Source organism: Chrysemys picta, chromosome 5, assembly GCF_011386835.1.
Source record: "Chrysemys picta bellii isolate R12L10 chromosome 5, ASM1138683v2, whole genome shotgun sequence".
Lineage (NCBI taxonomy): Eukaryota > Metazoa > Chordata > Testudines > Emydidae > Chrysemys > Chrysemys picta.
Window position 1 is genome coordinate 116,621,081 of NC_088795.1, and position 27,406 is coordinate 116,648,486.

General features: G+C 42.7%; 2 protein-coding genes across 5 annotated transcripts in view; one reads left to right on the plus strand and one right to left on the minus strand.

The window, feature by feature from the left end:
• SLC2A9 (solute carrier family 2 member 9) overlaps window positions 1-5,315 on the plus strand; it is a 241,514-nt gene extending 236,199 nt beyond the window's left edge. For all 4 annotated transcript variants that reach the window (XR_010601572.1, XM_024106864.3, XM_024106865.3 and 1 more), the window contains one exon: window positions 740-5,315. Coding sequence is in view for 3 of the 4 variants with exons in the window: in XM_024106864.3 (XP_023962632.2) it covers window positions 740-997 (258 nt within the window). In the remaining variant the exon portion in view is untranslated. The remainder of the gene's footprint in view (window positions 1-739) is intronic.
• An 18,847-nt stretch (window positions 5,316-24,162) lies between these two features.
• Window positions 24,163-27,052, minus strand: LOC135984077 (uncharacterized; the record flags this gene model as incomplete). The annotated part of the gene is made up of 3 exons (XM_065598519.1): window positions 26,957-27,052; window positions 25,793-26,152; window positions 24,163-24,738 (listed from the first exon to the last, which is right to left on the minus strand). Coding segments are annotated over exons 1-3 (1,032 nt in total), but the record flags the coding sequence as incomplete, so codon positions are not given.
• Between the last annotated feature and the right edge of the window lie 354 nt (window positions 27,053-27,406).

Below are 27,406 nucleotides of genomic sequence, written 5' to 3' on the forward strand. Positions count from 1 at the left end.
AGCATGTAAATTTGGATTGTATTTCAGATCATTGATCTTTGTTAATCCTTGAAATGAGGAAAGTAGATCTTATTGTAACATCTTTTCCTATATAATATACTCCTATAACTTTAGAAACAGAGGGAAAAAATCTGTTTGGCTTTATAATCTCAAAACTTTAATTCGGCTCCCTGAGGGCTGTGACAGATTCTTAATATTGTGCTAACCTAAGTACAATGGGGTGCTACTAAAAATATTTGCCAGCATCTTCAAACCTAGATGTTTAAACCCATATTTAGGCACCTAAGTAACTGGCCTGATTTTCAGAGGTGGTGAGCAACCTCAGGTCCCATTAAAGTCATGTGAGTGACTCTGCAACTTTAGAGTGCAACATGCCTCAGGAGCACCTCGATTGCAACCCTGTGATCCTCTGAGCTCCTGATCTAGCCCCTAAGTAAGAGCCCTGGAGAAGATTGGAGGAACCTCGTTATACCCTCCCTTCCTCATGAAGTAACTGAAAAATTAGCATGTTTAAACTTGTAATGACTTGTTCTGCTGGTGTGCAATTAATGCTGCCTATTATTGTACTTTATAAAAAAATTGCTCCAGGTTCTCCCAATATAAATGCAATTCACCCAGGCTGCTGTTCTGTATGTTTAATGTACTGTTTTTCAAACAATTCCCAAGCATTACTTTTATTCATAAGATTCTTGCCTCTCTAGTATTTGTAATGCTGGTTTCGTTTGTTTTCTGTTCACAGGCTGGACTGCAGACATTTTGTTTCCTGGTGTTTGCTGTCGTCTGCCTTGCTGGAGCTACTTACCTGGTTTTTGTCCTGCCCGAAACAAAAAATAAGACCATTAATGAAATCAGCCAGGCATTTGCCAAAAGGAATAAAGTGACTTTAGAAGGACGGGAGATGAGCCAGTTTTCATCAGAAACTAAACCAAGTGAAGAACAAGAACATAACTTCTCTTCGACACTGGAGAATGGTGAAACTAAAAACAGTATATTCTAAGAATTCAGTGTTCTTTTTATGGAAAAAAAACCCATATGCTCTGCTGATTTGGAAAGCATGTGATAATTCTAGCAGTTCCGTATTTGTGTTATTAATACCCCTGTGTATGTGGTTGTGTGTTTTTTTTTTAAAACTCAGGGGAATATAGGCATAGGGTAAATCAGTGGCAGCTGGGAAGGTTCTGGGGGGAAGCTGATATGTGAGAGACAGACATCTGATGGGAACAAGACCCAGAGTTTCCAGGAAACCTGTGGAGAGGATCATCAGGTGGCTGGAGGGGGATGGGATCAGGACTAGGAGAGGGACTCTGGATTAGCAATGGGAACTGGGTGGAGGGATCCTGAGCAAGGACTGGCTGATCAGCATTCAGCTAAAAGCAGCAGCTGCATGCCATCTTGCATGGGTGGACCTATATGCTCGTGGCAGAGATTGGGTGCGAGTCAGTGGCTGTGAAGAGAAGGAGAGGCAAGTTTTATTTCTCAGCTTTTCCCAACATGCTATTAAAATTGTACTTCAACATGAAAGGGACACTATCATGGTATCTTTTCCATCTTCATTTTTAATTTTAGCTGCTGTTCCTCTTAAGAGCCTCTCTTGCTCCCACTGTATCCAGAAGATGGAAACTGCAATTTATTTCCATAATTACTGACGTGCTTTCTCCCTCCATCCCACAAATACTGGCAAGAGCGCTGGATTGCTTGCACTGCATTTCTATTGTTTAAAGCAAATAACAGTGAAGCATTTGTTCTGAAAACAAACTCCACATATTCTGAATTCATATTCTGAATAGTGGGCTCTAGGGAGATAGGTACAGTAGAAGAAAAAATAATCAAATATTGAGCTGTCCAGACTTTAACACTAGTAACATTTTTTTAAAAGCACAAGTTCTATTTTCAAAAGTGATTTAGGAGCCAAAGTCTCACTGAAGGCCTATGGGACTAACGCTCTGAAGTGCCTAAATCAGTTTTGAAAATAGGGCTTAGGCTCCTAGTCTTTTAGGTGCTTTTAAAAATGTTACCCAATGTCCATTTAATTTCATGACAGAAAAATAGCAGGGGTTTCTGGTTTGTGATGTTTACTCTTCCTGATTCTTAGTGTTTTTTAGACAAGTAATGGCTCACTTTAATATTTTTCAATTGTTTTCCTTGAATTCCTTAAGTACCTAGGTACTATAGGGATAAGCACTTTCTGAATAAAATAAATCCCATCATTTTATATAAAAATAACAAATCCAAAGTACTTAGCAGTCCTGGGGATAAGTCCCCAATGAGTATGTGCAATCTTTTAGGGTGAGCCATGTTTCTCTATGGGCTATTTTGCACAATGCTAAAATTGTAAATTTTACGTGTATATTTTATTTTAAAAAAAATTGTTCTTGGATGTTTGCTTTGGTTTTTTCAGGTTTTAACCTAATATGTTTTTAATCATAACCTAAAATAAGTTGTTGTTGCCAAATAATCTATACCATATGCTGTGTTGTTTTAGCCATTTTGGATCCAGGATATTTGAGAGACAAGGTGAGTGAGGTAATAGCTTTTATTAGACCAACTTCTGTTGCGGGGAGAGAGAAACGACCTTTCCAATTTACACAGAGTCTGTCTGCAGGTCTGGGCAATGTACTCAGAGGGCACTGCAGTTGGTCCATGGTAGCTAACTTGGGCTCAGGCTATGGGGCTGGTTAATTGCAGTGTAGACGTTTGGCCTCAGGCTGGAGCCTGGTCTCTAGGGCCCTGTGAGGTGAGAGGGTCCCAGAGCTCGGACTGCAACCTGAGCTCAAACATCTATATCGCAATTAAACAGCCTCTTAGTCCAAGCCCCATGAGCCGGAGTCAGATGGCACACACCAGCCGCAGGTGTCTGATTGCAATGTAGACATACCTAGAGTGTCACTGCTAAATACAAGGTGGAACAGATTGTTTAGCATAAGTAGTTAACATATATTTCAAGGGACTATTCAAGGTGAGGTGGCCAGTTACCACCTGTCCAGTTATAGGAGAAGGAAAGAAAGGGGGGGAGGGGGGAAATCAATAATCTATAGTCCCCCCTCAGTTCCTCTCCCCCCCCCGCCATGACTGAAGACATGTTAACTGGATACTTCACTTGAATGAGCCCTTGAAATAGGTAAAAACGAACAGGAGTACTTGTGGCACCTTAGAGACTAACAAATTTATTTTGTTAGTCTCTAAGGTGCCACAAGTACTCCTGTTCTTTTTGCGGATACAGACTAACACGGCTGCTACTCTGAAACTTGAAATAGGTGTTAACTACTTATGCTAAACAATCTGTTCCACCTTGTATTTAGCTGTAACACTGAGCACATTTCCCAGACTTGAAGAGCTATGTGTAAACTCAAAAACTTGTCTCTCACCAATAGAAGTTGATTCAATAAAAGATATTACCTCACCCACCTTGTTTCTCTAAATGCGATTTACTGTGATTTGTATACATACTACACATTAACCATTTCTAGAACTTAATTACCCAACAGAGCAATTTCATTGCTGGGTAATAGGAAAGAATGGATACCAGGTTATACACTGGGTAGCTACTGACATCAGTGGAGTTACTCCAATGTATAATTGGGGTAATGCCATGGAGAATCAGACTACACTTTTCTTTAGCAGCAAAAACATAATGAATCAGGATTATGCTGATGAAGAATCATATGTTAGGGCTAATCAAATCTTTAGGGGGGGAAAACTACACAGATATGTTTCCTTAAAGAAAGTACTTGAAGCTGCATAGCTTTTGTGTGCAGCCTGTGTGTGGTTTTATTTGTCTTTATTTCGTTTTTTGCTACATGGGTTTAAAAAACAAAACACAAAACAAAACAAAACCACCAAACCCTGTGCTGCTGGGTTGGTGAACAATACTAACATTTAAAATCCCAGTTCAAGCACAGAGGCCTTCCTTCTCTGGCTGATAGATATCTGGTGGGAGAATCAAGCCCTTTTACTCAACTTGAGGGGTACTTTAGATCACAAGTTGGGGTTGCTCTCAGAGTAAGGTACTACTCCACTTGAGTTAGGTTGTCATAATTAGGCTCTTAATAATTATTAAAATTAATACTTTGTGCTGCTCATCTTCTAAGCACTTGATAGGCATTAATCGTTGATAATGTTGACATTTGATAAATTAACACTGTGTTGGCATCCTGATATCAGTTTTACTGAACTTCTGAAGCAAGGTTTAACCCTTAAATAATTAAATACAACTGCTAGCACTCTCATTTTGAGCTCGGCTATGCAGGTTCTTTCAGCACCTTTTTAAGACCCAAATGTCATTCACCCTTCTCATGCCATGCATACAAAGCATGCGTAAATGAAGCTTGGACAGAATCAGAGAGGGATCAGGTGGAAGCTCCCTTCACAACTAAGGGGCTTTTATAGTACTAGCAACTAGGGCTCCTACATCCTCTCTATGTGAAGGTGCCGTGACATAGGGCTCCATTGGCCCCTCTCTTGCCACAACCTAGACGTGCACACATCTGCTGCTGCAGAGAGAGGCATCAGAGAAAAGTCTCCATGGCACATAAGGAGTGCAAATCCCTTTGTGTACCCCCCCTATCCCCATGTCCTGTCTCCTCAGAGCTGAATCACATCAGTTCTGCTGAGTTTAGGGCCTTCTGGGCTTGTAGGATGGGGAGCTGTGTAGGTGCAGTTAGACACCTGTTGATTTGCTCCAAATCTTTCTGTAAGAGCAATACAGAGTGAAAATGTCAGCATCAGAGAATTAGTTCAAACATTCCAATCACTGCCTAGGGGATGTGGTTATAGTATATTCAAGCTTGGTTTCTGGGAACACCCAAGATTTGCATAACTCCCTCATCTCCAACCCCAAGGGTGGTTTTGAATTGTTCTCAAGTATTGCGTAGCAACATTTTCCCCCTTCTTATGGTGCTATAACTTCAATGATCAAAGGATAGAATGTAATATGGTGACAGTTTTTCACTGTTTTTTCTATTTTGGTATATTAAACTGTCTACAGCCAAACCTGTACATTTGTCAATGAATGTTCCACTTGTGCTTCTGTTTTGCTATATTCGGAATTAAGAATGGGAAAATGCTGGACTATGTGTCTTTGTTTTTAAAGCATATTAAAAGTGGATTGCAAGTGTGTGACTGATCAGTGAAATCTATATATGATGAGAGCCAGATAAAGTATAAGAGTTAAACCAACAAAATGCCTGGTTCTGTTTCATTTCTGGAAAATAATGTGAGATTATCCAAAGTTGAATGTAAGGTATCATTACTCAGTTTTCAGTTGTAAAACCCACCTGAGTTTTCATGTGATTCATCATTAAAATCTTCTGTATACAGTCAGGCCTGGATAGTGAAGTTATTTTTCAAACTCCATAGCTGGTGAGGTCAGAGGTCTTGGGAAGAAAACAAATAATTTTTTGACCTGTTTGTATATTGACAGAATACTTTGCTACAATATGCTTCTCAAATCAGAATGATGGAGATTTCACTACTTTTAGTCTCAATAAATAAATGTTTAGATTAGAATTAAAAATATAAATCTATACATTAGTGGAAGATACATGTTCAAAGAATAAAGATGTGACTTGGGTAAGCATTTTTCTGAAGATTTTTGCACAGAAATTGTCATTTGTTTTAGGCAATTTTTGTGGCTGTTAGAGCTCTTCTTTCAATTAAATGGCTATTTTTTCCCAAAGATATGCAAAAATTTTAGATCTCAAATTTGCAAAAAATTAAATTCTGAAATGTCACACTTAAAATTCTGAAGCCAATTTTCATTTAAAGGATCCGTATTCTAGTGGAAAATATATTTAACACTATAAATGTTGCCCTATTTTGTCTTGAGAATTAAATGCAAAAACTTTAAATTCAGCATAGTTATCATAACATGTGCTCTTTCATACACAAAAAACAGTTATCACAACTTGGCTGAATTATACCAATGGCTATTTTGCCCTACCATTCTGCACAATGGAAAGTGGATAAAATTAATGTTTTTGTGGGATTTCCACCATCTTAGTTTGTCTTTCGGTTAGCTCCAGAAAACAGGTTCTCTACAGGTTTTGGATTCAATTTAGTCCCAAAACAAAGCAGATGTAGAACCACAGTTGTGAATCCAAACTCACTGGATTCCAAAGGCAGTATTCAGATATGAGATTCCATTTTGCATCCATCTCTAATTCTCTTTGCAGGGATGTCAGAACATTTGGACATACTTTTACTTCAAACGAGTTAAATTAAAAGGACTAGGGAAAGACTAGGGCAGTGGTTCTCAAACTTATTTTTTCACGGACCACTTGAAAATTGCTGAGGGTCTTGATGGACCACTTAATAATCTTTCCAAATGTTGTTTGTACTATTAGCTAAACTATTGTAAAGCGCTTTGGATAAAAGCGCTATATTAAAAAAAATTTTTTTTTGTTGTACAAATGCACACAACTCATATTTTAATATCAGTACTCTTACCTTTCTAATGGGATGGATGTGCCCTCTCTCCCCCCGCCGCAGCAGCCCCCCCGAGCTGGGACTGGGAAGGAGGGGGGTCTCTCCCCGGCAGCCGCAGCCCTGGAGCTGGGAAAAGTCGCCTCTTTCTCTGGCCGCCGCAGCCCTGCACATCCCAAATTCCCCCCACCCACTCTTCTCACCCCACCACCCCTTCTCACCTACTCCATATTCCCCACCTCTCCTTACATGTGTGTCTTCGCCAGGGTCCAGGCGACTAATTGGAGCCGCGGCTCCACTAATTATGTGGGTGGCCCTTCATTCTCTCAGGTGCGGCCACCCAGGTGTGGACCTTAGAGGGAACTATCCGAGGACCAGCTGAATGGAGCTCGCAGACCACAGTTTGAGAACCTGTGGACTAGGGTAGATGTTGATAAGAGGTAAACGTAATGGATTAGATTTGATTGACAAGAAATTTGTAAAACTAGTTTGCTTAAGCAACGTTCTTTCAAGAATGGCTTTGTATTTTAAACAGGTGATAGCAAATCATTTGACGCCTTGATCCAAAGCCCATTGAAGTCAATGGGAGTTTTCTATTGAAATCAATAGACTTTGGATCAGTACTTAAGAGGAGACAAACTGTACAATAAATCCATACAATTTAAAGCTGAAGTACCTGCCCAGAAGTGATTACAGAATGCATTGGCAAATTCAGTGGGGGCAGGCTTGAGGGAGAGAAGGATAAGGGTGGTTTAACAGTAAGTTTGTGAGGTCACACACCTGCTGAACACATTTTAAGAGTTACTTGGGCTTCATTTTGTTTTGAGATTATGGTTTACTAGTCTCCCAGAAGTATATTTTGCGGATGGGCTATAAATGGAAAGAGTAGAGGTATGGCCCTCAGGACCAGAAAGGGGGTTCCAGGGATAGGGGTCCACATTCAGTATTGAACCAGTAATCACTTTAGATAAAATAATGAATTAACAATATTGTCTTGGCTGAATAAGAGAGAGTGTGTGTGTGTTGTCAGGGAGTACAGAGGCAGTGATCCAGAGCAAGCAAAAAAGCATCACTTCTGTCATTTTAAAAAAAGTTAAAGCTGAGTTTGTTGCACTAGGGAAAGAACACAAAGTGGGAGATGTCAGGAAAACTATGCAAAGATAATTCCCAACATGGTGAAAATGTAAATGCGTCCCTGTCAGAGCAAACAGACAGTGTTCTATGGTGTGCTAGGACAACAACATTCTGATAAGGGAAACTGGGCAGATTGCCTGCTGCCATACAAGTTGCCAATTGCCCAAGAAAGAGGGGAAAAAACGTTATTCTCCCCACTAAAGGCCAGTCAAGAAATGTGCCATTCTCACCCCCTCATATTTGTTTCACCTTTGCCCAATTTTATAAATAATTTTTCACATTGGTTTTGAAAGAAGGAAGATGGTAAATAGCTACCTGCTCAGCCTTTTGTTGAAGGGCTCTGTAGAGAAGTGGACTCACCCCTGCAGCGCCTCCTGCTGGTGGACTTCCGGGAATTAGCTTGTTCCAGCTCCAGAGCACCCCCTGCAGGCTGGTGATCCACCTGTCCTCTGGCCCCTGTGTCCCCTCCCTGAACCCCGGTGCCCTTATACCTGGGGTGCTGCCCCCTAGCAGGAACCCTTCAGTCTTAGGGTCTCCCCTCCCTGGGAAACCCCCACCCACTACCCCCACTTCGCCTCAGTCTCGGCTACTGCCCAGTCTCCTTCTAGCCCCATTCACTAGGGCAGACTGCAGTATCAGCCACTCATCACAGGCAAAGGGGTTCGGACCTGCTGCCCCCTGCAACCCTACACCTACTAGGGCTTTCCTAGGCCGGAGCTCCCAGTTCCTCTGGCCCTTCCCCAGCCGTGCTCCCAATCTAGGTGTCTGGTAAAACTTCCTGCAGCCAGGCCCTTCTCTCTCTGAACACAGAGAGAGACTGTCTGCTTGAGCACCTGGCTCAAGCCTTTATAGGGCCAGCTGGGCCCTGATTGGGGTGTGGCCCCAGCTGAGCCTGCTTCCTCCCAATCAGCCCAGGCATCTTGCCCTTCCACAGCCCTCCTCCAGGGCTATTTTAAACCCCTCAGGGCAGGAGCGGGGTAACCCCCCCACTACAGGCTCTTTGCTGCTGTCCAGTTTCCTGTGTTACGTTTCATGAGCCATGGGAGTAAGGAGAATGCTGGGTCTCCCAGGATCATTAGGGGCATTTTAACATCCCGCACTGGAATCTTCTAGTCTGAAAAGAAAGTCCTTGCTTGGAGCTTTCTGTACAGACTGGTGTTCCTGAAGATGCGTGCGTCATGCACCTTCCCTGACCACCCCACACTGATGTGAGTGAAAGGCCCATGGTGATCCACAAATGCCTGTAATACCATAGAGAGGTACCCCTTTCTATTGATGTACTCTGTTGCAAGATGGTCTGGGGCCAAAATTGGGATATGCGTGCCATATGTGTCCCTCTGCAGTGAGAGAATCCCATTGCTTCAAAACTATCCACTATTTCACTCACATTTCCAAGAGACACGGTCCTTCGTAGCAGGATGCAATTAATGGCCCTGCACACTTGCATTAACACAGCCTCAGCAGTCGCCTTTCTGACTCCAAACTGATTCGTGACCGACCGGTAAAAGTCTGGAGTTTCCAGTTTCCACACAGCGATTACCATGCGCTTCTCCACCAAGAGGGCAGCTCTCATTTTGGTGTCCTTGTGCTGCTGGAGCAAGCTCCGCACATAGTTCCAGGAAGGTGGCTTTCCGCATCTGAAAGATCTGCAGTCACTGCTCGTCATCCCAGACCTACATCACAATGCAATCCCACCACTCTGCTTATTTCCCGAGCCCAAAAGCAGCGGTCCACTGTGTTCAGCTGCTCTGTGAACAACAAAAGTAATCTGGTGTTGTTTCTTTCCATGGCATGCAGGTCAAGCAACTCAGATTCCTGTTCAGATTGGGAGCGTGTGATATACTGCATGACCATCTGTGATGTGTTCATAACAGTGACCGCCACAGTAGAGAACAGTGCACGATCCAGCCTTTCAGACAGAAATGGTGGGCACACAGTAAAAAGGGGCTGTTGAAAAAATGCCACGAAACGCAGTCGGAAGCCCATGGAATGCTGGAACAGAAAGAACTGCATCATGGGGCATTGAGCCCACACCCACAATGCACTGCGATCCACTCCGCCTTCCCACAACTCCTAGCTGAAGAAGGTGGCATGTAGCACAGTTGGATAGCTACCCAGAGTGCACTGTTCTCACTGTCAATGCTAGTGCACCAAAGTATGGACATGCTCAGCCAACAGACGGAGCATAGTGTGAACATGCATGAGCGATGTAATTATATCACTTTTTGTTTGTGGTTTAACTTTTGTCGACAAAACTCTGTAGTGTAAGCAAGGCCTTAGTCAGGGTAGTAGTTTGATTATATTTGACTCAAGGAATCAAGCAGAGTTTATGATCAGAAGAGTGAGCTCTAATAGTATCTTTTGCTTGTGGGAGCAGCAACAGAAAAAGAAATATTAAATCTGTTTTTTGGTTAACTGGCTTCAGATTTACCTTTGGATCTGCAATTTGAGACATGTTAGAGGGGGCTGATTTTTAGAGAGGCTGTGATCCTCAGCACTTTCTGTAAATGAGGCCCCTGTAAGGCTCGTCAAGTCGGGCAACCAAAAATTGAGGCATCTAAATTACAAGTCAGTCATTTTTGAAATTTTTTGCCTTAAGACCCTGATGCCTTCACCAGAGTTCAAGTGGCCCCCCCAAAAATATATATTGTTTTTTAAATCCTTTGAGCAACTTGAATGGCACGTGTAGTCTCCTTACTATATTTCAACTTTCATCCCTGAGGTGGAAAATGAGTGCATTTCCATTAAAAGTCTGATTATGCAAAGTGCTAAGCATTCCCTGGAAGGAACTTGAGAATTAAATAGCTGAGCTGCTAACAAAAATATGCACTTGCTCATTAAAATTAGCTACTGTAGCAGAGGACTGGAGGGTAGCAAATGTTGCACTTATCTTTTAAAAAGGTTCCTAGGGCATGATCCAGAGCGTTACAGAGCAGTGAGCCTTAATTTGGTACATAGTAAATTAGTTGACATTAGAATTAAATAGAATTTTAAAATAGATTGTAATATGAAAAGGACAAAGCAGGGGGCTTCTGCAAAGGAAATTCATGCCAATGCAATGGAATTCTTAGACTTACAGCATGTCAGTAAGAGACTAGGTGAAAGAGAACCAGTTAACACACATTTAGACTATCAAAAATTATTTAACAGAATCCCTACAAAAAGCTATTATAGAAACTAAGTGTTCATGAGATGAGAGGTAAAGTGCTGTCATGGATTAAAATTGGCTAGGAAATAGAAAAAGATTGGGAATAAATGGGACAATTTTCAACATGACAAAATGGTAAAAGGTCCTTGTCCCAAAGTCTGGTGTTGGATAGGTGTTTTAATATGTGTATCAGTTATCCGGAAAAGGGTGTCAACAACTAGGTGTTTAAAAATCTTCCAAAGAAGACTGTGAGGAATTTGAAAAGGACTTACAAAAGTTAGGTCAGTGAGCAGCATGATGCCAGATGAAATTAGTGGTTGACAAATGCAGGCAATGTATTTTTGTAATAAATAATTTGTGCAACTCATAACAATGCTGAGTTCAATCTAAATTAACACTAACCACGTAGGAAAAAGACCAAGGTATCACTGTGAGCTGCTCAATGGAACTGCTGCCCAATATAGCATAGCAGTCAAAAAAGCAAACAAAGTGAAAAGATACATAAAGAATGCATAGAAAATATTTATGATATTATATAAATCAGTGATATTCTGTGACATGCCATGGTGGGCTCAGTTCTGGTCACCCTATCTCAAAAAGGATAAAAGAAAAAGAGGATTTGGAGACAGTTAATGAAAATGATTGGAAGATTTCCATAGGTAGAGAGCATTAAAGAGATGAATAGGAAGGGACATCAGCGATGTATACAAACAATAAATAGAGGTCAGCTGCGTGCTTCTATTAACCCTTTCTCACACCACATGAACAAGGCAATGAACTGAAGGTGACAAATTTAATACCGATAAGAATAAGAATAATTAACCTGTGGAATTAATTGTCCCAAGATATCATTGAGGTCAAGAGCTTAGTAGAATTTAGAGGAAAGATTAGAGGTTTATATCAATAATGACTATATCCACATGTACAGTAGATAAGGTAAAATATTGGAAGGGTTACAATAAATATTAATTAAATTATATTAAGCGGAATCTAAGATAGTCTCAGACTGTATTGCTAAGTGAGTTCCGCTTTGCAAAGCAAAGTAATGGGAATTAGAAATAGTCAATGAGAAAAAAAATGGTTGATTTTTAACCTGAGAATGTGGATGGTAATGGAGAGATGATCACTTTGGAATGCAGAATTCTTTACATTTAGAAGAGATGTAAAATTGTATCAGCATGGATACTTTAAATGTCAATATGCCACCCAGAATTTTGATTTTTTTTTAAATACGAGATTGTATGAAAAGGCAGATTAGATGTTTTCTTATGAATTGGCAATGTTGGCAATATTGTCTTCTGTACTGAATGTTAATCTATGGGCCTCATACTCTAAGACTACATTCAATCAAAGATATACCGTATATACTCATTCATTAGCCCGTTTTTTTATAAGCTGACCCCCCCCCCCAAGATGGATAGGTAAAAATAGCAAAAACTGTATGACCCTTTCATAAGCCGACCCTATATTTCAGGGGTTGGCAAACTTTGGCTCCTGGCCAGTTAGGGTAAGCTGCTAGCGGGCCTGGACGTTTTGTTCATCTGGAGCGTTCACAGGCACGGGAGGCACCACTTCCCACAGCTCCCATTGGCTGGGAACGGCAAACTGTGGCCACTGGGAGCTGAGAGGCTCCATGCCTGCAGACGCTCCAGGTAAACAAAACGACACTGTATTAGATATTCAATTCAATGATTCCATGGAGTTTAAAATCATCACATTTTGGTGTAGACCCGTTTATAAGCCAACCCCCACTCTTTGATGCATCACTTTTTTTACCAAAAATATTCGACTTATGAATGAGTATATACGATACTTGATTTCCACACTCCAGATGCTCCTGGCCTGGCACAGGCATTTGAGCTTCAGGAGTTGGGTGTTGACTATGATCCTAGATAGAATCTAGAACTGAGTTATACAGATGTCTTGCAGTCTGTTCATCATCATACATTTGAAAAAGTTGTTTTACTATAGAATATAAAGCATAAAAATATATGTTGCTTTGGAGTTACAGGCTATAGTTCTTGGCAAGGCTTTACTATCAAATATTGTAGCTATGATAGAGATATGAGGCAATTTCATCTCTGGTGTAACTCCAATTATTTCAATAGAATAGGATCACCAAAAGCAAGAGGTCATGGCAGCATTCTTCGTAGCTGGAAACAGACAAGGATGGTCAGGATGTGGGAGAAAAGGGTCTGGAGGAATTCCACACATCTAGTTGATATCAGGTCCTCAACATTGGAAATTGTGGAAGGTACCTCTCAAGATCCAGCTGATCCAAGAAAACAGAAATATGTACAGGACACACCTGTGGAGGACAGCTGAGCCCAACCTACAAGAAAAATCAAGCTTGCCCACAAAGAGTTCTCCAAGCACCTAAGGGAGAGACACAATCCAGGTTGGGGATTCAATACTCAGAAGAATCAAAAAAGCATTCTACAAGAGTCAGGCGGCCAACAATATGGTGTGTTGCCTTCCTGGAGCCCAGACATCACTCTAAGATTGGATAGGCTTCTGAAGCTGATGGGCAAAGATCCACTGGTGATGGTTGATATCAGTACTAATGACACTGCATCGTAGGATATCTCACAGGTAATAAATGACTTCGGGGAAGTTGAAAGCATGCAGAAGAAGAAGAATGTCAAGTGATCTTCACTGACATCCTTCCAGTCTCGCAAGAAAGAAAGACAGAAGGGGACGAGTCTAGAAGTGAACTGCTGGCTAGGTAAGTGGTGTAGGTTTTGTGGAACATTGGCCCACTTTCTATAGGGATGGGGGCGCTGTGTAATTTGTCTATAATAGGTTGGCTAGAGTAGTCAAGAGGGCGTTAAATAATAAAAGGAGATGGTACAAAAAAGAATATCTGAGCATGCATGTAGCACAAAATCAAGATATTGAGAATAAAATTAATCAGAGAACCAAAGAACAGGAAGAGAAGAGTTTTTTTAAATAACCTATACACTAATGCTATGAGCCTGGGTAACAAACAAGAGAAATTGGAATTTAAATTTAATGTAGTTGGTATTACTGAAACCTGGTGGGAAGATTCACTTGACTGGAATGTTAATATCAATGGTTATAACATATTTGGGAAGGAGTGAGTGTTCAAAAGAGGAGGGGGAGTGGTGTTCTATATAAAAACTGATATTACCTGTTTCTGAGTCACTGATAACGTGGAAAAAATGATCTTGAATACTTATGGATCAATTTCCTAACAGATAGAGCACAAGATGGGGTATTAGTTGCTGTCTGCTACAGGCTACCTAATAACACTAAGGGGCCAGTCATCCTATTTGCTATACATTTATCTATAATGTGTAAGGAGGGGGGGAAACTATGTGATCATGGGGGACTTCAATCTGAGTGACATATGCTGGAGCTCTTATGCTGCCAGTACTAAAGCATCCTTAGAATGTCTAAATATTATAGATGACAATTTTCTAATTCAACAAGCATTGCATCCAACACAGGGGGAATTCTATATTAGACCTCATCTTGACAGATAAAGAGGAACTGATCACAGAAATAAAAAGTAATGGTTGCTTAGGTACAAGTGATCATGACTTGATCACATGTATAATCTCCAAACAGAATAAAGCCCAGGCCAATTTTACACACACACACACACACACACACACACACACACACACACACACACACACACACACACACACACACACACACACACCTACCTTTAAAAGAGCCAATTTCAGAAAGCTGAAAACAATTATGAGCCAAATCAGGTGGGAGGAAGAATTTATTCAGAAAAATGTGAATAATAATCAGAAGTCGCTTAAGAACACTTTACTAGAAGCCCAAAAAACAATAATCCCCACAATCAAGGAAGAAGGCTATGTTGGCTAAAAAAAAAAACAGCCTAGTTTACAGGGGAAGTGAAGGCAGCTATAATATATTTAAAAATATATATAACAGATGGAAGAAAGGAGAAGTTGATAGTAATGAATATACATCAGAAATTAAGAATTGTAGAAAATTGATAAGGGATGCAAAGGGACTCTAGGAGAACTCTATGGCCAGCAGAGTAAAGGAGGCATTTCCTGCTTCAGAAGCACCTGGCATTAGCCATTGTCAGAAGACAGGATACTGGGCTAGATGGACATTTGGTCTGACCCAGTATGGCCTTTCTTATGTAGCACTCTTTCCTTTCCACATCTCAGGAGAATGTTAAACAGCAGCTACAAAAGTTAGACATTTTAAAATCAGCAGTTCCCAATAACTTGCATCCACAAGTTTTAAAGAGCTAGTTGAAGAGCTTGCTTGCCCATTAATATTGATTTTCAATAATTCTTGGTACTCTGGAGAAGTTCCAGAAGACTGTGATAATATTGTGAGAATATTTGTGAGAATATTTTAAAAGGGTAAACAAGATGACCCAGATAATTACAAGCCTGTCAGTCTGACGTTGATCTCGGCCAAGATAATGGAGTTGCTGATATGGGACTTGATTAATAAAAAATTAAAGGAAGGGTAATATAATAATACCAATCAACAAGGGTTTATGGAAAATAGGTCATGTCAAACTAACTTAATATCTTTTTTGATGAGATTGTAAGTCTGATTGATAAAGATAATGTTGTTGATATAATATATTTAAACTCCTGCAAGGTGTTTAAGTGGGTACCACATGACATTTTCATTAATAAACTAGAATGATACAAAATCAACAGGGCACACAATAAATGGATTAAAAGCTAACTGATATGTTATATTACTTACTCCTGCCATGAGTGCAAGGGACTGGACTAGATGACCCCTCAAGATCCCTTCCAGTCCTACAATTCTATGTAATTGTAAATGGGGAATCATCATCAAGCAGGTTTGTTTCTAGAGGGGTCCCTCGGGAATAGGTTCTTGGCTTGATGCTACTTAACATTTTTATCAAAGACTTGGAAGAAAACAAAAAAATTATAACTGATAAAGTTTGCAGATGACACAGAAGTTAGACAAGGATGTAAATAATGAAGAGGGCAGGTCATTGATACAGAGAGCTGGATCCTGGTAAGCTGGGTACAAGCAAACAATAGGTGTTTTAATACAGATAAATGTAAATGTATACATCAAGAAACAAAGAATGTAGGTCATAAAATACAGGAACAGGGGCTCTATCTTGGGAAGTAGTAACTTTGAAAAAGATTGGGGATTGTGTAAATCAGCTGAAAATGAATTCCCAGTGCAATGGTGTGGTCAAAAGGGCTAGTGTGATCCTTGGATGCATTAACAGGGGAATCTTGAGTAGGACTAGAGAGATTATTTTAATTCTGCATTTGGCGTTGGTGCAACTACTGATGGAATACTGTGTCCAGTTCTGAGGTCTACAATTCAAGAAGAGAGTTGATAAATTGGAAAGAGTTCAGAGAAGAGTCATGAAAACAAATAAAGGATTAGAAAACATGCTTTATAGTAATAAAGGAGCTCAATCAATTTAGCTTAACAAGGAGAGTGGTAAGGGGTGATTTATAAGGTACCTATGGGGAACAAATATTTGATAATCATCTCTTCAATCTAGCAGAGAAAGGTAAAACAGGTTCCAATGGCTGGAAGTTTAAGCTATTCAAATTCAGACAGGAAATAAGGCATATATTTTTAACAATGGGAGTAATTAACCATTGGAACAGCTCACCAAGGATCATGGTGGATTCCATCACTGGCAATTTTTAAATCAAGATTGAATGGTTTTCTAAAAAAATATGGTCTAGGAATTATTTTGGGGAACTTCTATGGCCTGTTTTACACAAGAGAACAGATGAGGTGACCACAATGGTGCCTTCTGGACTTGGAATCTATGAAGGTTTCCTTCCAGATCATAAGATAAGAGAAAATGTTCTAACAACAAAGTAAAAGTGTCAATCCAGCCTCCTCTTAAATTTATCACAAATTATACTAAATTAAATAGCAGTTGCATTTGTTATCTTTATTATTCTTGTGAAAATAAACATTTTATGTTGTTATTGTACTGAAACGATATGGAGTGAAATCCTAGCCTGATTGAAGTCAAGGGAAATTTTGCCATTAGTTTCAGGAGAGGTCAGGATTTAACTTGGAAACTTTAGGTTCCAGTCCTACACGCTGTCATGTGAGTTCTCCCATCAGCACCCATGAGATTACTCAGGTCAGTAATGGCTAAGCAAGTCAATAAAGGCATGCAGGACTGGGCTCTTAATCAGCAAATTGGAATTGCAATCTTTTACACAGTATATATTACTTGTGAGGTCGTGCAGGTTTATTTTAAAGATAGCCAGAACATTGTTAACACTTACCTGAGCAAAGTAAAAATTAGCCCCATCTCCACAGTCCCCTTTGTACTTTGAGAAAGCCACTCTACAGGAATTAGCATAATGAAGGGATTTGCCTGAGGCTGTTGTCTATAGAATTCCATTTCTTTAATTTCCTTATTAACGTCATTCTGACCCACATCTGCAACTCAAAACAATACACTACAGTACCAATGTGTCCTTCTGACTGATTAGGTTAAACTGTGTGTCTCCGTATCATTACTGTTAATTGCAAATTCATTCACTAACTCACACAATCATTCATTGTCCTTTTCCCTAACAGCACAATTGAAAGCTTCATTTAGTCCCTTAATATTTATTTTTTTTAAAAGGCTAATATAGCAAAAAAAACAAAAGCCCCATCATTCTTCTTCAAGGGATTGCTCATATCTATTCCATTTAGGCATGTGCGTGCAGTGTACACAGTCGTCGGAAAGTTTTTGCCCTAGCACCACCCATTGGGTCGGCTGTGGAGCCTCCTGGAGTGGGGCTCAATATATGAACCTGCCAACCCGGCACCTCCTCAGTTCCTTCTTACTGCCAGTGACAGTTGGAACTGTGGCGTCTGGCTTTGCAAGTTCTCCACATTTCCCTAGCTTCTCTTTCGGACTGTTTGTATTTTATAAGTTTCAGAGTAACAGCCGTGTTAGTCTGTATCCGCAAAAAGAAGAACAGGAGTACTTGTGGCACCTTAGAGACTAACAAATTTATTAGAGCATAAGTTTTCGTGGTAGTCCACGAAAGCTTATGCTCTAATAAATTTGTTAGTCTCTAAGGTGCCACAAGTACTCCTGTTCTTCTTTTTGTATTTTATAGTTGATTAGTTCTTAGTTGGTTTCTAGTTATTATAGTTCTAGTTAGTTAGTTAGTTAGCTGTTGGGCTGGGGGTTTACCCATTGGAATAAATTGCCTAGGGAGTTTGTGGAATCTCCAACTCTGGAGCTATTTAAGAGTAGGTTAGATAAATGTTTATCAGGGATGGTCTAGACAGTATTTGGTCCTGCCATAAGGGCAGGGGACTGGACTCTATGACCTCTTAAGGTCTCTTCCAGTCCTAGAATCTATGAATCCACTCTGACTGTGTTCTTCTTCAGGGACTTACATGCCTAAGTCCCAGGGGTTCAAGCCCTGCAAGTCCTGCAACAAGCCCATGCCAATGGGCGACCCTCATGACGCTTGTTTAAAGTGCTTGGGGAAGCACATCAGTCAGAAAAGTGCAAGATTTGTAAAGGCTTTCGCCCCCAAACCAAGAGGGAGCGGGACTTTAGATTGAAGCAGCTCCTTATGGAGGTGGCACTTGGACTGCAACCCGCATCGGCGCCACAGGACCCAGCGCCGAGATCCTCTGTGCGCAGTGCCTCCGGTGGCAGTGGTGGAGGTGGCACCGTGGAAGGACTCTAGTAGAGACCCATGGCACCATCACTCCCCGGCACCAAAGACAGCGGGACCAGACTGGCACCGATCCCATTCACCGGTGCAGAAGCGGCACTGGAAGCAAGGGAGGAGTGGTTCCCCTACTTCAGGACCCACCCCAGTAGAGCCAGCCAATGGGGCGTGTCCCAGGGAGGAGCCCCCGGCACTGAAACTTTTGGAGCCTGCACCGTTGACTTCGGCCCCACAAGGCGGATTGTTGAATCCGGTGCACTTGGACTCCCCTGGTCTGGTGATGGAGATAGAACTGCCTTCCACACCGGACACCTTTGTGGCTGCCAAGGACCTCATGGCAATGACGGCAACAAGGTCCCCGGCACTTCATATTAAGCCTCCAATGTCGCCACAGGCGGCATAGTCCCAGGGAAAGATGGTGATGATCCTCCCTCCAACTCAGCCTACAGGGGGGAGGTACCGCTTGGAATCCCGGCACCAACCTGAGTGCCTGCGCCACCTGCGTTCGTGGCACAGGTCTGACTCGCGGCACCGATCCAGGTCCCACCAGTGCTCCTGCTCACAGCGCAGATCGCCTTCTTGCAGTAGGTCCCGATCTCAGCTCCCTTTGTATTGGCACCGATCCGGCTCTCCGTGCAGATGCCATTCATGGCACCGCTCTCCAGCCTCACGCACTGCTCCCCAGCTCAGCTGCGCTCAGCACTGCCATGGCCATCGCGGTCTCAGTCCCAGTCTTCAGACTCGGAGACGGGGTCCAAATATTCGCAGTGGCCCCAGCACAAATTGGTGCGGGACAGACCTAATGTCAGTGCAGGGCCATGGCCTGCGCAGTGGCATGGTCCAGTGCAGTGGCCATTTTGGACCCCATGGGCATACCACCAGGCCCAGTCCAAGGCCTCCCGCTCAGTGGCGTCTGAGCCTAGGGGCCTGAGGCAGTGGCCAGTCGCCCCACCCCAGGGGTGCAGAGGAGTTAGCGGTGGTGACACCTCCCCCTGAACCTACCCTAGTTCCTGAGCCAGACCTTGGAGTGGCTGGCACGGAACTAGAGGCGGGGCAGGAAGCCCCTGGGAACCAAGAGGGTCCAGAGGACCCACTTCCCACTCTAGCGTCCTCCTCCTCCTCCCGGGACGAGGCGATGGTGGGCACCTCCATCTCGGGACTGCTCCCTATAGATAGCTGAACCCACCAGGAACTCCTGCATAGGGTGGCATGGAATATGAACCTGCAGGTTGAGGTGGTGATAGAGTTGGAGGACCCTATGGTGCACATCCTGGCACCAGAAGGGCCATCCAGGGTCGCTTTACCCCTCATTCAAACTATACAGGCCAATGCAAAGACCATTTAGCAGACCCCAGCCTACATCCCTTTCACTGCTAAGGGTGTGGAGAGGAAGTACTTTGTACCCTCCAAAGGGTTTGACTACCTGTTCACACACCCACAGCCTTGCTCATTGGTAGTGTCAGCAGTAAATGAGAGGGAAAGGCAGGTCAGCAAGCCCCAGCACCTAAATCTAAGGACACCAAGTGCCTGGATTTATTCGGACGCAAAGTTTACTCCCCAGGGGGCTTGCAACTCAGGATTGCCAACCAGCAGGCAATTCTGAGCAGGTACAGTTTTAACTCCTGGAACTCAATGCTGAAGTTTAGGGAGCTGGTACCAGCAAAGTCCAGTGAGGAGTTTGGGGCAATTGTTGAGGAGGGCAAGGCAGTGGCACGGACCTCCTTACAGGCCTCACTGGATGCTGTGGACTCGGCAGCGCACACCTTGTCCTCAGGGATAGCTATGCAGCGTAGTTCATGGCTGTAAGCCTCGGGGCTCCCGCCCAAGGTTCAGCAAACTATGCAGGACCTACCCTTTGATGGGGCCTGTTTGCCAAACAGACTGACTCCGGGCTAGATAGCCTCAAAGGCTCCAGGGTGACAATGAAAGGTTGTGTCACATTTCCATACTAGCCAGGACATATTCCTGCCTGTTTTTTATCCTAAGCCTCATACCAGCAGCCGTGAGCAGAGGCTGCACTCTCTGGATGTTCAGCGGGTGCTTGCCTTCTACATCGAACGCACCAAGCTGTTCAGAAAGTCGAACCAGTTGTTCATATCGGTGGCAGACCGAATGAAAGGACTCCTGGTCTCATCTCAAAGAATATCTTCCTGGATCACGTCCTGCATCTGCATGTGCTACAAGCTGGCCAAGACACCAGCCCTGGCACTTACAGCACACTCCACACAGGCCTCATCGGCGGCATTCCTGGCCCAGGTCCCAATCCAAGAAATCTGCAGGGCAGCAACTTCGTCATCGGTGCACACGTTCACCTCTCATTACTCCATCATCCGGCATGCCAGAGATGATGCAGCCTTCGGCAGAGCGATAATAATCAGCGACCATAACTCTGATCCCACTACCTAGGCAGGCTTGGGAGTCACCTAATTGGAATTAATATGAGCAATCACTCGAAGAAGAAAAATGGTTACTCACCTTCTTGTAACTGTTGTTCTTCGAGATGTGTTGCTGATGTCCATTCCAGACTCACCCACCTTCCCCTCTGTCAGAGTAACCGGCAAGAAGGAACTGAGAAGGTGGTGGGTCGGCAGGGTCATATATTAAGTGCCATGAAGGCGCCACTCCAGGGAGCTCCACAGCTGACCCGACGGGTGCTGCTAGGGGAAAAACTTTCTGACGACTGTGCACGCGGTGCGCACACACCTAATTGGAATGGACATGAGTAATGCATCTCAAAGAACAACAGTTACAAGAAGGTGAGTTACCGTTTTTTCATCATGATCAAATTCTTAAACAACTACATGATCTTCTCTTATTCCCTTTGTTTTTTGTATTCACTTGTTTCTCTTTAGATGGTAAGCTCTTGAGAACCATCCCACTGTTCATTTGTCTGTAAAGTGCTATTACTTTTGTGCTACACTCTTAGCACTAAGTCTTTTTTCCTAACCTGAGTTTGGCTAGGAGGCAAAACATTTTTGCATTATAATACAAAATACTAATCCTATTTTGCATTTATATAGAGTCTTCCATCCCAATGGCTCCCAAAATGTCTTACCAGTTATGCAAAATGACACCCATGCAACTTCACTGAAGTCAATATTTTTGCTAACTATTTTTACCTGAGGGCAGGGACTAAAGTAACAGGCAGTAGGTGGAGCACAGCTTCCCTTTCTCCACTGAAATCTGAGAGAGCACTCCTCCTTCTCTCCAGGACTTTGAGGAACCATACTCTCCCATGGTTCCTCCTCCTCTTTTGCCTGGTGTGGCAAGAGCTCTTGCTCCTTTTTAATTTACTTTAACTACTGCCAAGGGCAATTTTCCTTCTAATGCTGTTGACCCCACACTAGTCAGTATTTGCTTTAAGTGCCTTGAGGTTTTTGTCTGTAGTTTATCTATTGAAAGAGAGGGGGGGAAACTTTCTCCTCACTGGCAAGTACTAACCATGTAGCAGGGCTAGGATAGCACGGTTACTTTCCCCCAGACTCCAGAGCTCCTTCCCTCAACACCACCTTGTCCTCCCACCATTTACCTACATGAATGTCCTTGGCTGCTCCAACATTTCAGAAAAGGATTTTCAGGGAATGGCTAGAATGGAGTCATTGTCCCTCACCCCCAACTTTAAACACATCCCCGACAATGTTCAGAGCGGAACCAAATTGTGAAGAGAATGTGCAAGACAGAATTAGCACATTTTTCCTCACTTAGGATTAATCCACACTACAAAAGTATTACCAGCATAGTTAGGAGTGTGTGTGTGTGTGTGTGTGTGAAATCATACCTGCTAGTCAACTATGCTATGCGAGCAAAACTCCCAGTGTAGACAACTAAACCACAGAAGAGTGCTTCTGTCAGCGTAACTAATGTCATTCAGGGAGGTGGTTCAGCTGTGCTGACAGAAAAAACTCTTTCAGCATAAACTGTATTTACAGTAGGGGGCTCTGCTGGCAAAGCATTCACAGTGTAAACAAGCCCTTAGGCTTATTAGCTTTGCCAAAAGCTGGGAATGGACGACAGGGCGTGGCTCACTTGATGATTTCGTGTTCTGTTCATTCCCTCTGGGGCACCTGGCATAGGCTACTATCGGAAGACAGGATACTGGGCAAGATGGACCTTTGGTCTGACCCAGTATGACTGTTCTTAAGGTGAGCACTCTGTTGCTATATGGTTGGCTGACAAGGTAACATGCCCCTGTGAACTTGAATGAATCTTCAGCACACAGAGTGAAACAACTTTCATAACAGGTATAGCAAAAATAGATGGGAGTTTTTAGCTTATATGAACATACACTGTCACTGGGGTTGAAAAAGTTACATCTAGCAGGCAAAAATGTTCTTAGCTTTTGGGTGCAGTATCCTGCTGTCAAACATTTTTATTCTACAACAGTTTCACTATAACTTACTTTCACTCAATGGGCCAAATCTGACTTTCATGTTGTTGCATAGAGTAATTCCAGAATCACTTCAGTGGTGCTGCTCCAGACGTGCAGTGTGACAGTAACTATAGCTCTATATTACACATTAATTGAATGTTATCATTTTGATACACTACTACTGGTCAAGAACTAAACAAGCCTCTCACAGCTATGCTGGTGGACAGGGCTACATCTATTTTATTATAGTTCTTTTACTGTATTGTATTTATTTTAGAAGTGACGGAGATCAAGCCCCACCTCCTAAAATATTTTAAACTTGCAATCTATGTGGAGATGTTATGAATCCTGTAGGGTTTAAACACAGAATGCTGGTAGGCTGCAATGAGCAGAGGCTGCAGAAGATTCCAAATGGAATGGTGAGGAAAGGCCAAGTGAAGAGAACAGATGTCAAGGGATGAAACTGAACACACCCACACCCAAACATACGTCTAAGGTGTCCTAAACTGTCATTCAAAAACAGTGGGAGCTCTACTGAATGTGATCAGGGGCAGCCCTAGACTAGCTGCAGCAACTGCTGCCCTAGGCGAACCACGCTATCGGCACCCCCAAATCCCAAGGGCAGATCTAGGCTGAGGTTTTTGGTAAACTGGGAAACATTTTGCCCCTTTTTTCCTTTTAATGTTTTTTAAGCATTTTTTTTAAAAAAAACAGAGGCTTAATTATTTGGTTTGTCCGTCCATCCGTCTGTCCAACCAATGTTTGAGATCAGATAAAAGAGAGACATGAAATTTTCAGAATAGATTTGTACACGACAGCTAGATGATATTTCAGTCCGATTTCAAATAAAAATGCATTAAAGTGTTAATTATACTTTTTATTATTACAAATCCAAAATCATCCATTATGCTATCCTGCTTTAACTGCCATTACCACCACATCCAATACAGAAAGAAATAAGAGAACTCTTCATTGAACTTTAACCTGTATTTACAAAACACTCCGAATAAAAAACACGCTGTGCTCTTAAAACATGACTTTTCTTGCTTTAAGTTTTGAAAGTCACTAGCTCTTTTAGATCCAGTTTTCCAGCTATTTCATGCTCTATTGACATTGTGGCAAGTCCAACAAGTCTCTCTTGCATCATTATTGAACGCAGATATGTTTTTATCAATTTTAACTTTGAGAAGTTACATTCCCCACTAGCTACGGAAACTGGCAAAGTTAAAAGAATGCGTAGAGCTATAAAAATGTTTGGAAAACTGTCTGAGTTTATTTTCACAAACAAACTTCAGTACTTCTTCAGGAGTGAAATGTTTCTTAAGTCGTCTTGAAAAAGCCTGAAGCTCACTACACAAATCTGTAGCATCAGTATCTTTTGAATTTTCATGAGTCAGTGCCAACTCCAGTTTTATACAAAATTCTCTTCTCTGTTTTGCTGTTTTCTTTTGCAAGCTGTGGATATCATATAGAAAGCCAAATACTGATTCTAGCTGCTGCATCTGTTGAAATCTTTTGTCAACCGAGTGAATAGCAGTATCAAGGACTGTGAAGTAGAAATTCACTTTGAACCTTTGTTTTGGGTTCTGAATGCGTGTGTCTCGTTCATCATAAGAAAACTGCTGTTTCTTTTGCCGAATGTGAACTGACTCTGGTTCAAATTCTGTCGGAAAGTCTATTTCTTCAGCAAGCTCGAGAGAATCTACCAGTGTTCTTTCGAACCCTTCATCACTTCTGAATTCCTCCAGAGTATTTTTAGTTTGCTGCAGTTTTTGAATAGCAGAATGTATGTTCAAGATCTTTTCCTGAAGCTGCTTACTAATGAGGTTAATCTTGAAAAGGATATTATACCACAAAATGAGTGAAGTCACAAATTTGAACTTGGAAAGGCCGTTTGCAAGAGCTTCTGCATCTGAACGTGCTGTATTGCCAGATGATCCAGTAAAGGTAGTATCAGAAATTTCAATTAGGGCATCATAAATGTTTCCAAGTTCATAGCAAAGAGGCTTCAAAGCGTCAATGTGACTCTCCCATCTTGTCTGACTAAGTGGTTTCACAGTTTGAGAATGGCAAGTCAGAATCTCCCAATGGCGTGTTGAGCCTGAGAAAAACATATGAACACGTTGCACCAGGTCAAAGAAACTGCTTGCCTCCAAATAGCATCTAGCACAGAGGTGGGCAAACTACAGCCCGCAGAACCCTCCTGCCCGGCCCCTGAGCTCCTGCCCCAAGAGGTTAGCCCCCCGGTCCCTCCCCCGCTGTTTTCCCTTCCCTGCAGCCTCAGCGTGCTGTGCCACCAGCGCAATGCTCTGGGCGGCTGGGCAGTGCAGCTGCAGAGCCCGGCCTGACCTGGTGCTCTGTGCTGTGCGGTGCCATGGCTGGCTCCAGCCAGACGGCGCAGCTGTAGCGCCACCAGCGCTCCAGGCAGCACGGTAAGGGGGCAGGGAGCAGGGAGGTGTTGGATAGAGGGCAGGGGAGTTCAGGGTGGTGGTCAGGGGGCAGAGGTGTGAATGGGGTCAGGGCGGTCAAAGGGCAGGGAACAGGGGGGTTGAATGGGTGCAGGGGTCCCGGGGCGCAGTCAGGAAGGAGAGGGGCGGTTCGATGGGGCAGTGGGGAGCAGTCAGGGGCAGGGGTTCCGGGGGTGATCAGGGAGAAGGGGCGGTTGGATGGGGCAGGGATCCCGGGGGGGGGGGGGAGAAAGAAAAACAGGAATGAGAGGAGGGGTTGGATGGGGCGGCAGGGGTGATGGTTCCGGGGGGCGGTCAAGGGACAGGGTGCGGGGGGGGCGTCAGGGGGCGAGAAGCAGGGGGGATGGGGGACAGGGGCTGGGCCACACCTGGCTGTTTGGGGAAGCACAGCTTCCTGTAACCGGCCCGCCATACAATTTCCGAAACCCGATGCGGCTCTCAGGCCAAAAAGTTTGCCCGTCCCCGATCTGACAGCATCATTGACAACCAAATTCAGAGAATGCTCACTGCAAGGAACGAAAAAGGCCCAAGGATTGATTTCCAACATTCTCCTTTGCACACCATTGTCTTTACCCTTCATATTACTCCCATTATCATAGCCTTGGTTACGTAAGTTTTCAACAGATAATGATATTGTTTCAAGCTCTTGTAGAATAGTTTCAGTCATAAATGCTCCAGTCGTCTCCTTCAATGGTACGAAACCCAAAAAATGTTCCTTTCTGAGCACGTCAACATTATCTTCATCTGCAGACTTTTCCATATCCACAAAACGAATGATCATCGCCATTTGTTTAACATGACTCACATCTGGTGTACAGTTCAGTATTATTGAAAAGTATTTTGCAGACTGGGCAGTTTCTACAATTTTCTTTTTAATGGCATTTGCTAGGATTGGAATCAGTTCATTCTGCATATTTTTTCCTAAGTAATGAACCTGTGTTTCATGATCAGTTATTCATGAAACAAACAAAGCTAGGTATTCAACACATTTTAAAAAGTTTCCATTACCGGGAGTGTATCATTTTTCATTTCTACCATGGCCACGGAATGATAAATTTTGCCCACCGAGAACGCTCACTAAAACGATCAGACGCTCTAATATTTGTTGCCAATATTCTTCTTTTTCCTTGCTCACATGTAAATTTTCTTAAATCGTTTTTCCTTTTTTCAATCGTAATTCAAGTTCTTTCCAATTTTGAAAACTCCAAAATGTTCTCTTCACATGAAAGAAGTACAGAATTGAAGATATGTTTTTCCAGTTCTTCGAACCATTTTCAGTAAGTGCTTGATTTCTAAACAACTTGCAGCAAAAGCAAAACACAGAGTCCTTCAACACTGAATATTATAACCAGTTTTGATAAATTACTTCCCCATTAATGAGTTTCCTCTTGTAATGCTGAGCAGAGAATTTTCTTTTATTTCCATCCTTAGGGCAGGGAAATTCATGAACTTGTTTGGGTCCATGTTCCACGAGAATTTGCCGCACACTGTCATCACATCTGGGCCATGAAGCTGAGTCCCCATATTGTAATTTGTTTGTAACATCCTCATCCTTTCGTCCTTCTACTTCATTTACTTCAATTTCTGCATGTCTCTCTGAAGGTGAATAAAATTTTCTCCACTTCCATATCAGTCTGATGCTGTGAGCTGCCTTCATCTAGAAGTAAGTTTTCATCATCTTCAGTTTCCAAACTGCTTTTTTGTGGATGTGAGCTACCCTCATCTCAAAGTAATATACCTTCATCTTCATGTTCCAAACGGCTTCCATGTGGATGTGAGCTAACCTCCTCCCCCAGTAAAATTCCTTCATCTGGATGCTGTGAACTGCTTCCATCTTTATTTGGATTAAAGAGAAGATATTTCAGGAAGGATCCCTGCTGTTTTGCTTGGTCCTTTTCCTTCTCAGCCTTTCATTTTCGATATTCAGCTCCTGAGGGTTTTCTTTTTCCTCTTTCTGCCATGGGGCATTTGAATATTGTTATGTACTGTGCTCCCAACTGCAAGCATTATAGCGTTAAGGATGGCTGACACGCTCACCACATGGTTGGCAATTTAAACCACATTGCAGCCATCCCAACACATCTTTTCACTGCTTAAAGGTTCAATGATTAGCAACATACAGGCGAGTCTCATCTTATGCGCATTTAACATGTGCAAATTCACCTTTGCGTGGTCGGCAAAAACAAAA